This window comes from Chaetodon trifascialis, chromosome 19, assembly GCF_039877785.1.
Source record: "Chaetodon trifascialis isolate fChaTrf1 chromosome 19, fChaTrf1.hap1, whole genome shotgun sequence".
Taxonomy (NCBI): domain Eukaryota; kingdom Metazoa; phylum Chordata; class Actinopteri; order Chaetodontiformes; family Chaetodontidae; genus Chaetodon; species Chaetodon trifascialis.
The window spans coordinates 10,840,822-10,854,417 of record NC_092074.1 but is presented as its reverse complement, the minus strand read 5'-3'; the positions used below and the strand labels follow the sequence as shown (position 1 = coordinate 10,854,417).

General features: G+C 42.4%; 1 protein-coding gene across 2 annotated transcripts; it reads right to left on the bottom strand.

Annotated features, from left to right (window-relative positions):
• Positions 1-584: 584 nt before the first annotated feature.
• On the bottom strand, positions 585-13,031 carry jdp2b (Jun dimerization protein 2b). Of its 2 annotated transcripts, XM_070988054.1 has the most exons (5): positions 12,894-13,028; positions 11,628-11,680; positions 3,218-3,435; positions 2,011-2,115; positions 585-1,705 (listed from the first exon to the last, which is right to left on the bottom strand). In XM_070988054.1, the coding sequence occupies exons 3-5, from the start codon at positions 3,410-3,412 to the stop codon at positions 1,514-1,516; spliced, it is 492 nt and encodes a 163-aa protein (XP_070844155.1). In that variant the 5' UTR covers positions 3,413-3,435; positions 11,628-11,680; positions 12,894-13,028; the 3' UTR covers positions 585-1,513. The 2 variants fall into 2 exon arrangements, with proteins under 2 accessions (XP_070844155.1, XP_070844154.1); XM_070988053.1 differs by lacking the exon at positions 11,628-11,680 and having other exon boundaries at positions 12,894-13,031.
• Positions 13,032-13,596: the final 565 nt, after the last annotated feature.

The following is a 13,596-nucleotide window of genomic DNA, read 5'->3' as shown; positions in this document are numbered from 1 at the left end:
AAATAAAATATCAGTGTAGTGACGGAGAAGTTCTGTTGTTCCTCCTCCAGCAGCACTTTGACAAGTCTTGTAATTACAATAAGAACTATAAGAAACTGTGGTGCAAAGTGTTCATTAAGGCACCCATTAAGAAACACAAGGGGGTTAAAGAAAGCCAAATAATAATTCAATTATTATTATTATTACAACAATTACTGACTGGGAACATACTTAAATGTCAGGATAAATTTGCAACCTGTGAAGGGCAACAGGAGCTGGAGTAATAAGTTGTCAAATTTGTTATAACACTGTCAGCAGATGGGGGATGTTTCTTTGGCTGAGCCCTGGACAAAGGGAGCTGCAGTAATCGAGCATGAATGACCTTTTCTGAGTTTGGCAAATGAAAGGCCTGATTTAGGCAATGTGTGAGAGCGCGTGCCAAAGAGGTCGCCAAAACATGATTGCACAACTTCCATCACCTCACAGTTCTAGTGCCACAACAGGGAGGAACAGACACAAGGACTGAGAGTCATTTCACTGACAACAACGTGAGGAATATGCACGTCTGATGGAGAACGACAAAAGAACAAGCCATGCTCTTTCTTGTAGTTAGAAAATAAAATTTAATCTATTCAGGGTACCAGAGTCATACATAGCAGATACAGGTCCAGAACAGACATTAAAATACTGCTCAGCTGAAAAGATTTCTGCTTGTTTTCACAGCTGTTTGACAGCGCAACATGACACACACAGACTGGAAAGATTGAAAAGACGAATCACATCAAGTGATTAACAAGCATTTCATATATGTTTATGAATACAAAGCAGTATAAAACAAGTACAATAATGGACAGACAACAAGTCCAAAAAACAAGGGTGTAAACATTTGTGTATATGTGCTTTTCATGACGCCAGCGTCACCACAAATCGGATCAACCGGTTAACTGCCATCGTCGAGGCAGGGTATAGAAATCAAAATTTAAAAAAAAAAAACAAAAAAAAAAACCTCTCTACTCCGTCTGGTGTACTTGTATTGAGTATTGTATACTAAAAACTCTACACCTGTATATTGCGGCTAGAATACATAGGAAAACTGCAGAACATTAAGCCTTTGTGGGCCTCTGCATCGAAACAATGCCACACAATCTACTCAGGGCTTTTGTAACAGAGCACCATATTGATATTAGTGTGTTTCCTCAGCGTCGATTCCAGTTGTACTCTACGGTTTCCATTGGTCCCTTTCTGTAGAGATGGTTGAAGTAACAACTAGGCACAGTGGGTGTCAACAACAACACTTAATGCAGAGATGAAACTGGGTATTTCCAGTCTTCCAATGGACAGAGCCAGCTCATGTAGCAGTACTAAGGAAGCCGTACAACCTCAGGTCTTTGGGCAGAGTCTCCAAAAGTCTTCAGCTTGGAGCTCAAGTGCTTGTTTCGAAATGTATTGCCAGTTATGTTTTCATTTAAATGGCTGCCATGGCTGGTGATGCTAGTCTGGGCTTCAGGGACCCCGCGTCCCTGCTTTCCTGCTTTCACTTGGCGTCGGCGGACAGCTGCTCCAGCAGGGGGTTAGCCTCGCTCTCTGGTGTTTTGACGCTGTCGGTCCTCACGATGCAGGTGGGCCGGTGGAGATTGAGCATCACCATTAGCTGCTGCCTCTCCAGGCGGAGCTCCTCGATCTGGGCCTTCAGCTCTGAGTTCACCATCTCCAGGCGCTCCGATTCCTGGACAGAGAGGATGAATTATTAGATCCTACTGGACAAATACATTGACCAGAGCACTTCAGAGGTATTCATCTTAAACCTGTCTGCTTTTGTCACTTCTGAAAGACGATGTGAGACCCCTGACTTTTAAGTTGTACAGTTACACTGAGGCTTGTGTTAGCCCGATGGCATTAGCTCTGATTTGGCCTGAATGGCTTGAACGTGAACCAGCTGTTCGGGTTAACTGAAGTCAGGTTATTCTTGGCTACCACCCTGAGCTGCTCTGCTTCTGCTCATCAGTATGCAGTGCTGTGTCATGAACTCACCCTTTGAAGGAAGTCAGTCCGTTCCTTCTTTTTGTTTCGGCATCGCGCTGCTGCTACCTTGTTTTTCTCTCGTCTCCTTTTCCTCCTTTCCTCATCTTCATCCATCTGCAAACACAATGTACCGTTACTATGAGAAACAGGCATTAAATGATTGTATTTTATACAAATGAAATCTCATAATTCCTTTCTAAATTACATAAACCTTCAACCAATAGTAGTGATCACCTAGGTGGAAAATAACTGTTGTGCAACCTCTATAGTGATTCTTGTTTTAAGCACTAGAGGGGGAAAAATTCCACTTACAGAGTGAATTGGCTTATCACGGCCACACACTGTGCGCATGTAAATTATCACTTTAATCTTCTTATTTACTTGCAAAAGTATTCCATTGTTTAATCCTAAAATAAAGTATGCAGACACCCATAATCAGCTCAAACCAATGCATCTACAGCTACTGACAGCTTTTTATTTGCTGTTGGTATTTAATGGTAAGCCATATTGTTTATTGACTTTTCTAGATGTTTGCATTATTTAGATTAGATTTTGCTACTTTTTTGCTAGTTGTTTGTGTAGTTTAATTATTCCTGACCTCTTCCTAGATTTAGTTTTTGCATAACTAGTATTTTGTTTTGTTTGTCTGTGAATTGGGCAACACTGTGGGCACCTGAGGTTACGTAGGTAGGAAGGCAGGTACAGGTCTGAGGCATGCACGATTTCTTGGCCTTTTGTTGGCTTGCTTTATTTTTTAAGAAACTTTACACAGACACTGGTGTTTTGCTGGCATGTGTCACACACTCGTGGTGCTGCAGTGGCTCTTTGATTCTAAGTTTGACTTAAGTTTGAGTTTTTGACAAATTGCCAATATACAGAGATACAGTAATATGTTATATACAACAAGTCTGTGAGAACATTGACATTAAATTCAGTGTGAAAACATTATTTCTGAGCATTGAAGATCTTTCTTATTCTTTACAACCCTTCAGACTGTGAATGCATGTGACACTAAAATCAGCCTTTTGGTTCTTTACTGACAAACATCAGCTAGAGACTGATGTCCTGTTTTAAGAAAATGATAAAACCTGCCTTGATAGAGGGCTTTGAATCCTGAATCTCATTTCCTCCTTTGTCCTCCTACCCTCTGACTTGACATACATCTTTCACACACTCCGCTTCTGCACTACTTCCTCTTCTCTCTCTTCCTACCCACCTCCGTCTTGATGGCCAGCGGCCTCTTCCCCAGCCTCCCCAGGAAATGCAGCGGGGACAGCATGGTGCCCAGCTGACGGAAGTCCGCCAGCTTGAGTTGATCAGTGAGCGTGGTGGCCGAGATGCCCGCCAGCGGGCCCAGGCTGGGCAGGGAGCCCGCCGCCAGCGAAGGGTCAGGTATCTGTCCCGGCATCATGTCCGACCCGGCCACCACCGCCGCTTTAGGGAGAGAGAAAAGAGGAAGAGAAGGAACGATTAGGATGAGAGAACCAAGCCTGAAATGATCGCTGTGAAGCAAAATGCTGCTCTTTTATACCTATGGTGGAAAGCAAAGGGTCACGTTAAAAAACAACCTGGTACCATACATTTGCACTTATATAAATACATCAATAGTTTTTTGTTGTTTTGGGGTTTTTTGGGGGGGTTTTTGTCCAGACTTGCTCTTCATTCTTCTAGTCTCTGGTAGTAGTGTGAGCCATACATTCATACCCTTCTTCCATTATCATGCTACAGCCCTCTGACAGTACATTTTATCTTTATTATGATCTTACAGTATCGGCATTTCTTCCACAATAAGATTAATGGGCCGTCCTGTGTGCTTGTCATCAAACATCTTTATAAATACGGGTTGCTGTTTCCAAGAATGCATTCAAACGTTGACAGCTTTGACAGCTGTGTTATCTTCTTAGTCAGCGGCTGGTGAAAAAGCAAACTTCACACTGTCAGCAGCTAAACACTCATCTCTGTAGTTTCACATGCACGGGGAAGCCATGAAACAAACGGAGGGCTATCTTTTACACTTACGCTTCTCATAATTTATCGAGTGGTTTTCGTCTCGAACGTTGGTTTGGTTTTGCGTAAAGAGGATTCAAAGGATATCAAAAGCATTCACGTCAGAACAGAGCGGGTAACACTCGTGCCTTCCTCGGCCACCCTCTTTCAACAATATGAGGTAGTTGAGAGGGGTCGACCGCAGCACTTTTTAATGTAATCAGGGAGGAATGAGGGACAGAGAGGAGAAAAAGGAGAACTTGTGCAGGCCTGAAGGAAGTGGCTGGTGAATTAAGACGTCGCTCTAATTACTGTAAGACCGAGAGCTGGAAAACTTCTGATGGCCAAATAAAAAACAAATGTTGCAGATGGGAACAGTGTAACATGAGCCGACGGTACCCTGCCCATCCCTGCAATCTCTGAGGAGAGGCGAAGTGAAAGCAGTGAATTTCAGAAAAGTCTGACGAGAAATGGTTCCTCTCACTGTTCGGTTTGTGTAGAAAAAGAAATATTCAAATGCAAAATGCTAAGTAGGTAGATGGGTGATAGAGGGGAAACATTCAGCTGCCACCGAAAAGAAACTGAGTCACTGCATGGATCAGATTTATTCCTGACAAAACCACCGTGTGGCTGATACAACTGAACAACTGATACTGCAATAGCTTTGGCACACTGACAGTGTCAGCTAGGATTACCAGCCAAACCCAAAGCGAGGACTTTTAAAAAGACTGATGATATCAGTGTGACTCCTACATTAATAGCTTAATTCACATTTGCCTCCTGAGTATTCGGCCGAAGCTGAACCTCTCCAGGTCGGGCACGAACCGAACAAAGCCCCTCTCATGTGGAACCAACAAAGACGTGTATTGTGAGGCACTGCGGAAACAGCTGACTTTGCTGGTGGGTGACTCGCTGACAGGCTGACGGTATTGTAAGTTAAACCAAGTTTTTCTTTCTTAGCTCCTTTTTTTTTTGCAGGGCTGAAAGACTTGCCCTATTACAAAAGCCATAGAGGAGGTAATGAAAAAAAACAAGGTTATGTAACTCTATTCTAATGTACTCCACCCTGCTTATGGGCTGGTCTCACACTGTTTTTACAGTTGGACTGGAGTTTACTGTCGAGCATGGTGGAAAATCAACGTTACTCACTTTTAGCGGGAGGAAATCAATTCTGAAGTGCACAGAGTCACTTCTCTGTTAAATGAATTAGACTCTGAGATAAATCTGTCACGCAAAAAAAAAAATCCATTTAAAGCGTTTAAATGGATTTTTCTACTGTCTCGTCTCAGTGGTGGAATGTAACGAACTACATTTACCCAAGTACTGTACTTATTAGAACCATATCCCTGTAATCCAATATTTCCCTCAGGGAAATATCACATTTCTTTACTCCACTACATTTGTCTGACAGCTTCAGTTACTAGTTACTTTTCAGATTACAGTTTTTAATACCCTTCCCGTCCAGTGAAAATCACGTATTTCCAAACGTGTTTATTCTGAATTTATCTGATAAACTGAAGGATTAAGAGTTCCTTTATGGATTAAGAAATTTCTCCTCCTTGTTAAGTTAAATAAACTGTTCAAAAACCCTGTTGGATTAGTTGTGAAATGCATCGCCACGAGGCTGAAAAAGAGCTGTTTTTCTGGGTTACGTGGTTCTCGCGGGACAGTGACACTACAAACATGATGATTGTAAACAATTTGATGCATTTTCGTAGATTAAACTACCCAACTACAGCAGTAATATTAATGTAAAAATATATATAACAGAAAAACACTGACAGGGAGCATTTTACTGCACAATGAGTACTTTTACTCTACACACATTTAGTACATTTTACTTATTATACTTACATACTTTTACTTCTGTAAGGCTTTGATTGCAAGACTTTTACTTGTAGTGGAGTATTTTCACAGTCTGGTATTAGTACTTTTACTTAAGTAAAGGAACTGAATACTTCATCCAACAATGTCTTGTCTACATTATAGGAGATTACTACGGGCAGCGTGTAAATCTGCAGTACTATTGGCCTAAAACATGGTGCATTGACTGTCATCTAATCTTCACACTTCTTCTGACCTGTTCTTTACCACGTTCAGTCTGCATGATTTATTCGCTCAGAGGACAAGCTGGTGTGTGGAGCCAGTGTCCAATGAGGCATTTTATTATTTAAATCCCGGCTGCCCCCTCCCTTCCTCCCTCTTTCTCCCCCCCTCTCCCCCACTGTATGTATACTCCCATTTACACTGCACTTGGCAGCAGCCTGTTGTTTTTGCTGGAGAGGAAAAGAACAAGACAGCCCTGGTAAAAATCTCTCTCAGACAAAATTCCCTCTCTCTCAAACTCCCGGGAGGGGTGGAGGAATGGAAGGTGCCAAGGCCTTCTCTTTCTGCAGACAGGCTGTGTCAGAACAAGGCAAACCATATGGCAGCAAATCCAGGGGGTGAATGAGTGGGAGAGCTCTTTTAAAATAGCCAGACAATAGTACAAATTGTTGGGCTGAAGTGACTGAACCACTGCGTTTACTATAAAGTCTTTGATAGGGCAGTAACCTCTGTGAGCTTACAAAAACAGCACATTTGAGATTATGCAATCGCGTAGACTATTAGACTCCCTGCATCTGCACCTCTTACTAGAAGCCACACAGAAATCACACAAACATGAGCAGAAAACCCCCGACATGTGACTACAGACCATGCCATGTTTTTTCTTACATTGCTCATCGGTGACCAATAACTGTGCTGGAATTCAAAAGATGCAATCCAAACTAACCTCTGGGCTGAGAGAACAGCCACAGGAACTGAAGCGCCCATTAGGAATGACTGAGCAAATCGCTTTCAGAGCCAAAATGGAGTCCGATATCCAAGTTGGCCAGACACTCAGGACCGGTATACAGACTCAGATTAGGCTCCGTCCTGGACACACACGATTTTTCAACTGAAATTGACTCTAAAAAAATAAGTCAATTCAGGAATAACCATATTTTATGTCTATTACTCTGGTTCACATGAAATACATTGTAATGCAATCCTGCTCAGTCAGATGTATTGCAAGGAAAGCCCCCGTTCCTTGCTATGGCTTGTTGAAGCATGCAGCTGAGGCCAGACCTCGCCACACACACACACACTTGGGAAAACACATTCAGTATATAAATGCACATAAACTTCACCATTTGTCTGCATGACATCAGAACGCACAAATCAAAAACCCACTGAGGTAGTTTTGCCAGCGGCCTCCAAAACAAAGGTGAACTGATGTCTGAGGCGAGATGCCTTTCAATTATGAGTCATAAAAGTGAGTTACACACCATACCAGACAATTTATTGTACCGCTGTAAACTCAGACACATAGCACGCTCTTGACGTGGCTCGTTTTGGAGTCAAACATGACTTTTAAGTTGAGTAGAAAGTTTATGTTTAATCTGTTCCTCCTCTTTCAATCTGCCACACAAGTGTGTTAAAATCCCCCTTGCAAATTCACCAGCGCGCCAAGCCTCCAGACATGAAACCCTTAAGATGTCTCATCTGTACAACACAGGGAAAGTTTGCCGATGCGTGTCTCGCGTGGCGTGATTACACTCAAAAAGCATGAGTCAAAGTGATTTTTACATTTTTCAAAAGAAGGGTATTTTTCTCTCTTTTTTCTGTCAGCAGCAGCAGCCTGCAGTCGAGGATTAGTGGTCAGTGTTTGATGATGCAACACCGTCGCTGTGCTTCTGCAGTTGAGCAGAAAAGCCAGTGCCACAGCTTTTAGGCCACACTAGCCTAAAACAAAGACACCTACACAGCCGAAGCACCGCTGCCTCTCAGAGCGAACTGAGAGGAGACGAGCTGAAGCCAAGGGCGGGGAGTGGAAATGTCATGTATTAGTTATGAAATATAGGACCGTACCCAAGGCAGGTTTTGGCTCTGGCCCAAAACTAACCTAAATGCATGTGAGCCATAGATAGCTGGAGGTGTGTGTGAGATGACTGTGTCAGAGTGTGCATGTGAGGGTTCCTATATGTGAGCGTGCAGCCAGTCAGCATGTCCTATATATATTTAGAATCTGCTGGTTTCTTTGCTCGCATACTGTCTTCAGCTCGACCCAATGTGTCCGTTTCCTGAGTCATTCCTGAGAGCAATTAGCAGTGCTGAGGAATTCAGCCCCTTACCAATTGCCAGCGGCACGACTGGAGGCCCTATTATCCTCATCCCCTATAGAGATGGTGAGGGGGGGTTACAGGGACTTTTCAAAGGCGACTCATTACCTTCACATACTATTACTTTTTAAAAAGGAGCCCACTAACAGCTCACCTCTACCAGCGCAATCATTTTGAAGACTGAAAGCAAGAATCAAAAGTCTTTGCTCGCTGATTTATCTTTGCCCAAAACACAAAGTTAGATTTTTGTGCTGCCAGACAACTCAACTTTAAATCACTGGATTGTGGCATAACGGGAAAGATGTGACCACTTTCCAAAATGCTATTTGACCACTTTCTGTCAGCATACTTTATTAAAGCCTAATTCTGGACTAATAAGGCATTGCAAGGCCCACACACTAGCATCTTGCAAAACTCTTGCAAACAGCTTCTACAGCTTTAACACTACACGAGCGCTGAAAATGAGCAATGAGCGCAAAGGCTCGGGCCAAAGCACGCTCTCTCACTCTCTGGCCAAGGTCTCAGCGATCATCATTACCGTCTGCACTCAGTCAGGCTGTGTGTTGAGTTACAGTCTTTCGCAATCCTCTGAGGAAAGCAGGGAATTTGGCACCAACTTTCCTCGAGGACAGGACAGTCCAAATATACAGTATCAACATTCCTCTAACCCCTCATTATATTTTCATTGGAGGGACAAGACGCAGGCACGAGGAGGGAAGAGACGCCGTGATAATGGCTGTTGTTCTGATCATGCTGCGGTCACCTCTGGCCATTTAATTCAAGGGTGATAGCATGTGGAGTGAAAGCGATTATCGCAACAGAAAATATGATCTCTTTTCATTTCATCTGCCACAGATAGTAGAAACCTTTCAAAATTCCTCTTGTGAAGATGGCTAAACCTTCCCAAAGCAATTCAGACCAATTATGAACATTTACCCTCACAACATTGTCGATGATGATGAGACCCTGAGCTGTAGCAGTAATGAGCAATCTTAATTTCCCCTCACAATTACAGTCTGGATGTGTCAGCAGTGAGTAAGCTGGTGTACAGGGCACACATAGGTTATCTTTTGTTCACAGTGAAATTACACAAGAGAGCAGGAAGTTTCACTGTTGCATTTTATTGTAGAATTCAGCCTAAGAGTGAAGTCTTTTCCAAGCAAATTGAAATACAAAGCACCTGCAGATATGCACAAAGCATGAGCACTGTGGCTGCCTTCATTCAAACATTACAATGTGATCATTGGCTGGATTCCTGCTTGGCCCGCTTCATGCCATTCAAACAGTCACATATCTATATTCTGCGTCTGGGTGGTCGTGGTTGAATTATTATAATGTTACTATTTTTTCCCCACATTGTAAGTCAGGATTAGACTTTGCATGGCACTGGGGCTTTGGCTTGGCTCAGACATGGATTAAATGAATCAAAATACAAAATGCGGACAAAATCCATTTCAAATGTATGGAGTTCACGTCAATGACAAATCCAAGGCATGTGCAATCCCTGACAATAAGACATTGGCCAACCAAGTCCAGAAAATCAGATTTAATGCTGCCTGTTGAAGCAATCACCATCATTGTGTAATGTGTGGTTGTCACTTTAATGCCGTTTCATACTTTGTCCTCTGATATTTCCTCATCTGCCCCACGTCAAGCAGACGCTTGCTCTGATTAAACAAGCCCCAGTGTCTACACTGCACTACGTGTTCAATCCTTTTGTTGCTCTTGAAGTCTGCGGGCTAAAGGTCAATGTTTAGATAGACGTTAAGTGACAAGACTCTTTTTTGTGCACACACAGTGAAACCTGCCTTCCAGTCCAGAAGAAATTCAGGAAATCTGGAAATCATAACTATGTGAAGGCCTTTTAAAAAGGAGCTTTTACTGTGCTCTTTCTAGAAAAAACAAAAAAACACTGGACTTAATGTCTCTTCTCTTGGTTACACCTTTGGACATTTGGGTGTTTGCTTCCACAGAGTACGTCTAGTCTGTCCTGACACTCTGTTTTTACAAACCATGTGGAAAGGCTTATGTGGACTACAATGTGATACTGATAATGTGATACGTACGGCAGTGAATAGCTGCTCCCCCAGCATTAGTATTAGTATCATTGAGCCTGGCTGTTGCATAGTTGGCTCGCTCGCCTGCAATGCGTCTGCTGTCTATTCAGTGTACTGGGGTGCAGCTTGGCAATTCCAGCTCTCCAGAGACGCACTGGAAGGCATTTCTACTTAAAATAAACCCTGTGCGCCCACGTCCAGCCTCTCAGCCCTGTCGGCCCTGCGCTGCTTGTCGGCTCGCCAGCCCTTCCCCATTAATCCACTGCAGCGTTCCATTTATGCAGAAACCATCCTACGGATGTGCCCGGGCAGGCGCTGGGGCATTTAAACCCTCTGCAACACACGCTCTTTCACTTAGACACATGCAAACACAGATAAAGACACAAAGGAAAAGGAAACACATATAGACAGAACGCACAGATAGTTTCCCCTCCATGGCATGTACTGTACGAGCTAACACTGCACCAGCTGAGGGGCGCACGTTCACCATATAGGAAAACACTGAACCTATGAACTTGCACGCCATAAACTGACACACATGCACACGATCCACCCCTATCCATCATATTATCCATTCCATCATTGCACTTTAACCTTCAGGCCAACAGGGGCAGAGAACCAAAGCTACCTCTGGTCTGGATAGAGTTACTGTTACACAGTAAAGTGTAAATCTTGTCAAAGACCCTGATGTGGACAAGAGATTGATATTTACTAGCCCATCACAACAGCACAGGGAAAACAAAGAATTGCTGCGGTGGTGATCAAGGGGAAGTGTAATACTGGAGTGTGGTTAACATGCAATTCACATGTGAGGCCTACACGCACACAGAGAGTTAAACATACAAGGCATGTCCACTATGATGGGCCAAAGCAAAGATTGCAAATATGAGCCAATCTGAGCACACATTCCTGGCTGTACTCACATGCTGCCAAATGCACTTCACACTTCATTTACATCACTTATGTTTCAAGGTGAAGCAGCTTTGCCAAGAAGTTTTTTTTTTAGTGCAGCAGAAGGTGATACTCAAGAGAGCATCTTGATCATCTCCTGATTAATTCCATCGAAAACATTTTTAAAAAGGGCTGCAGCTAACAATGACGGTCATTGTTGATTAATCTGTCAGTTATTTTCTTGATGACTTGATTGGTTGTTTGGTCTGTGAAATGTCAGAAAATGATGAATCAGTGTTTCCCAAAGCCAAAGTTAACATCCTCTAATGTCTTGTTTTGACCATAACCCAAAGATACTCAGTTTACTGTCATAGAGAAGTAAGGACACCAGAAAATATTCACATTTAAGAAGCTGAAATTAGAGAATTTACACTTTTTTTAATTACTGAAACTGATTAATTGATTATCAAAATAGTCAATGATTAATCTAATAGTTAACAACTAATGAATTAATTGTTGCATCTCCACTTTTAAAAAACACAATACCTACTCAGAGAAAACTTGTCAGTCCTCTTCTGTCAATGATGCAACCGTGTTTGGACGCTGTAGAAAGGCAATAAGACATTTATCACTATTCATAGTAAAAGTACTGGTATTGTTATGAGAGCTCAGAAGACAAGTTGACTGATTGATCAACATAAAATTAACCAAACACAATTTTGATAAACTGATTAATTGTTCAAGTGAGTTGAAGTGAACATTATCTGGTTTCTGTTTCTCAAATGTGATGATTTTCTGTTTGTCTTTATAAACTGAATATATTTGAGGTTGATCTGTCAAAACACACTATTTGAATACATCACCTTGGGCTCTGGAAAATTGTGGTGAGCGGATGTGAGTTTATATACTACACAATTAGGTGGTAGATACATTCATTGATAAAAAAAAAATAAAATAAATAACAGTTGCAGTCCTAATTATAATTTCTCCATGCTTACAAACAGAGAAACACTGTTATCTTAGAGTCAGTTTGCAAATCTGGTATTCTTAGCTTATCTACCCTGCAGCTGCATGCAAAGTGTGTGACTCTTAAGTAGGAGCACTGAAAGTAGTTTGGGAGTTGTGGAGCTAGCCGATTCTAATGTTACAACAGTCTAGACACATGGCATGAGTGTACAGCAGTATCAAAGTTTAATTCACATGCTTGTGTGAGCTGCATTTACAAAAACTTTGCAGTCTCTATGTAGTTTGGTGCATCAGACTAGCTTAGCTAGCAGTTACTCTGAAAACCCCCCGCGTGCGGCGTGTATAGCGTTACATAACTGTCTTCACAGGGCTAACCGACACTTCTCCTGTTTAGCAACACTGAAATTAAGACTCCCGAGATGAAAGTAGCTTCAGTCCAACATGAGCTGGTGTGTAATTTAGCTAACGTGTTCGTGGCTGTGTAGCGACAGTTGCTACAACAGTTGTTACAACAACGTACTTAACTAAAGGTTGTGGCGGCAACAAATTGACTTCTGTGGTAAAAGCCCACAGAAAACTTTTAAACGATTAACATGAACTCAAATTTTTCTTTTATTTTTTTTAAATCAACAGTTACGTGAAAATACATCATCATACGTTCATAGTAACTGAAAACAAACCCCGCACAAACAGTCGTATCACTAAATTCAATGTCTAAAACGTGGTGAGAAAAGTGTCAAAAAAAACGCAAATATGTCTGGCGTGTACCAATATTTGGCTAACTACAAGCACAAAAACAAAGAGGAGAAAACAATGGCAGCACAGCTCGACGGTTCGCACACACACTTACCTGTTGTGCGTCCAAAATCCGCAGTAAGAGTGTGGACGGTGTGGGACTTACGAGTCGGATGTAGGTGTTAGGACTAGCTGGAGACGTTGCATCAGCCCGTTTAAGTACTGATCTTATCCGCGAGCGCTCCGGAATGCGGAACTGCTGCCTCATACGTCAGCGGGGATGAAAATAATGTAAGAGGGCCGAACGCACGGAGGTTTGTTTGCTCCACCCCTAGCAACCAGAAAACACATACACAGACCGGAGGACAGGAAAGTTTCAGCCGAGGGACACATGGAGAGATAGACATGGCTAAAACACACGCCTCAAGCCATAAACGAGTCAATAAATAAAGGCACGGCTATAAACACTCTCACACACACTCTCTGTCGTAGCTGCAGGTGTTTTATTATTTGATAAGAGGTGGGGCTGAGAGAATTAAGCCCATGCCAGTAATAGACTGCAAAAATAAATCAGTCCAATTGGGTTAACTCATTTAGAAACTATAATAGAGTATTGCAGTGGTGGTCAAAGCCAAGTCTATAGTTATAAAAGCATTAATGTCAGTAGGTGGAAGAAATTTGAATACCTTTGGAGGACTTACAGTGTGGCACTGCTCCCAACCTTTAAACAAATCAGTCTGAGGCCTTAGTGTGGGTGTGAGATGTTAGTAGTTTGACCCGAGAGTGATTTTTAGAGGTCTGAGAGGTCAGGGTATCAG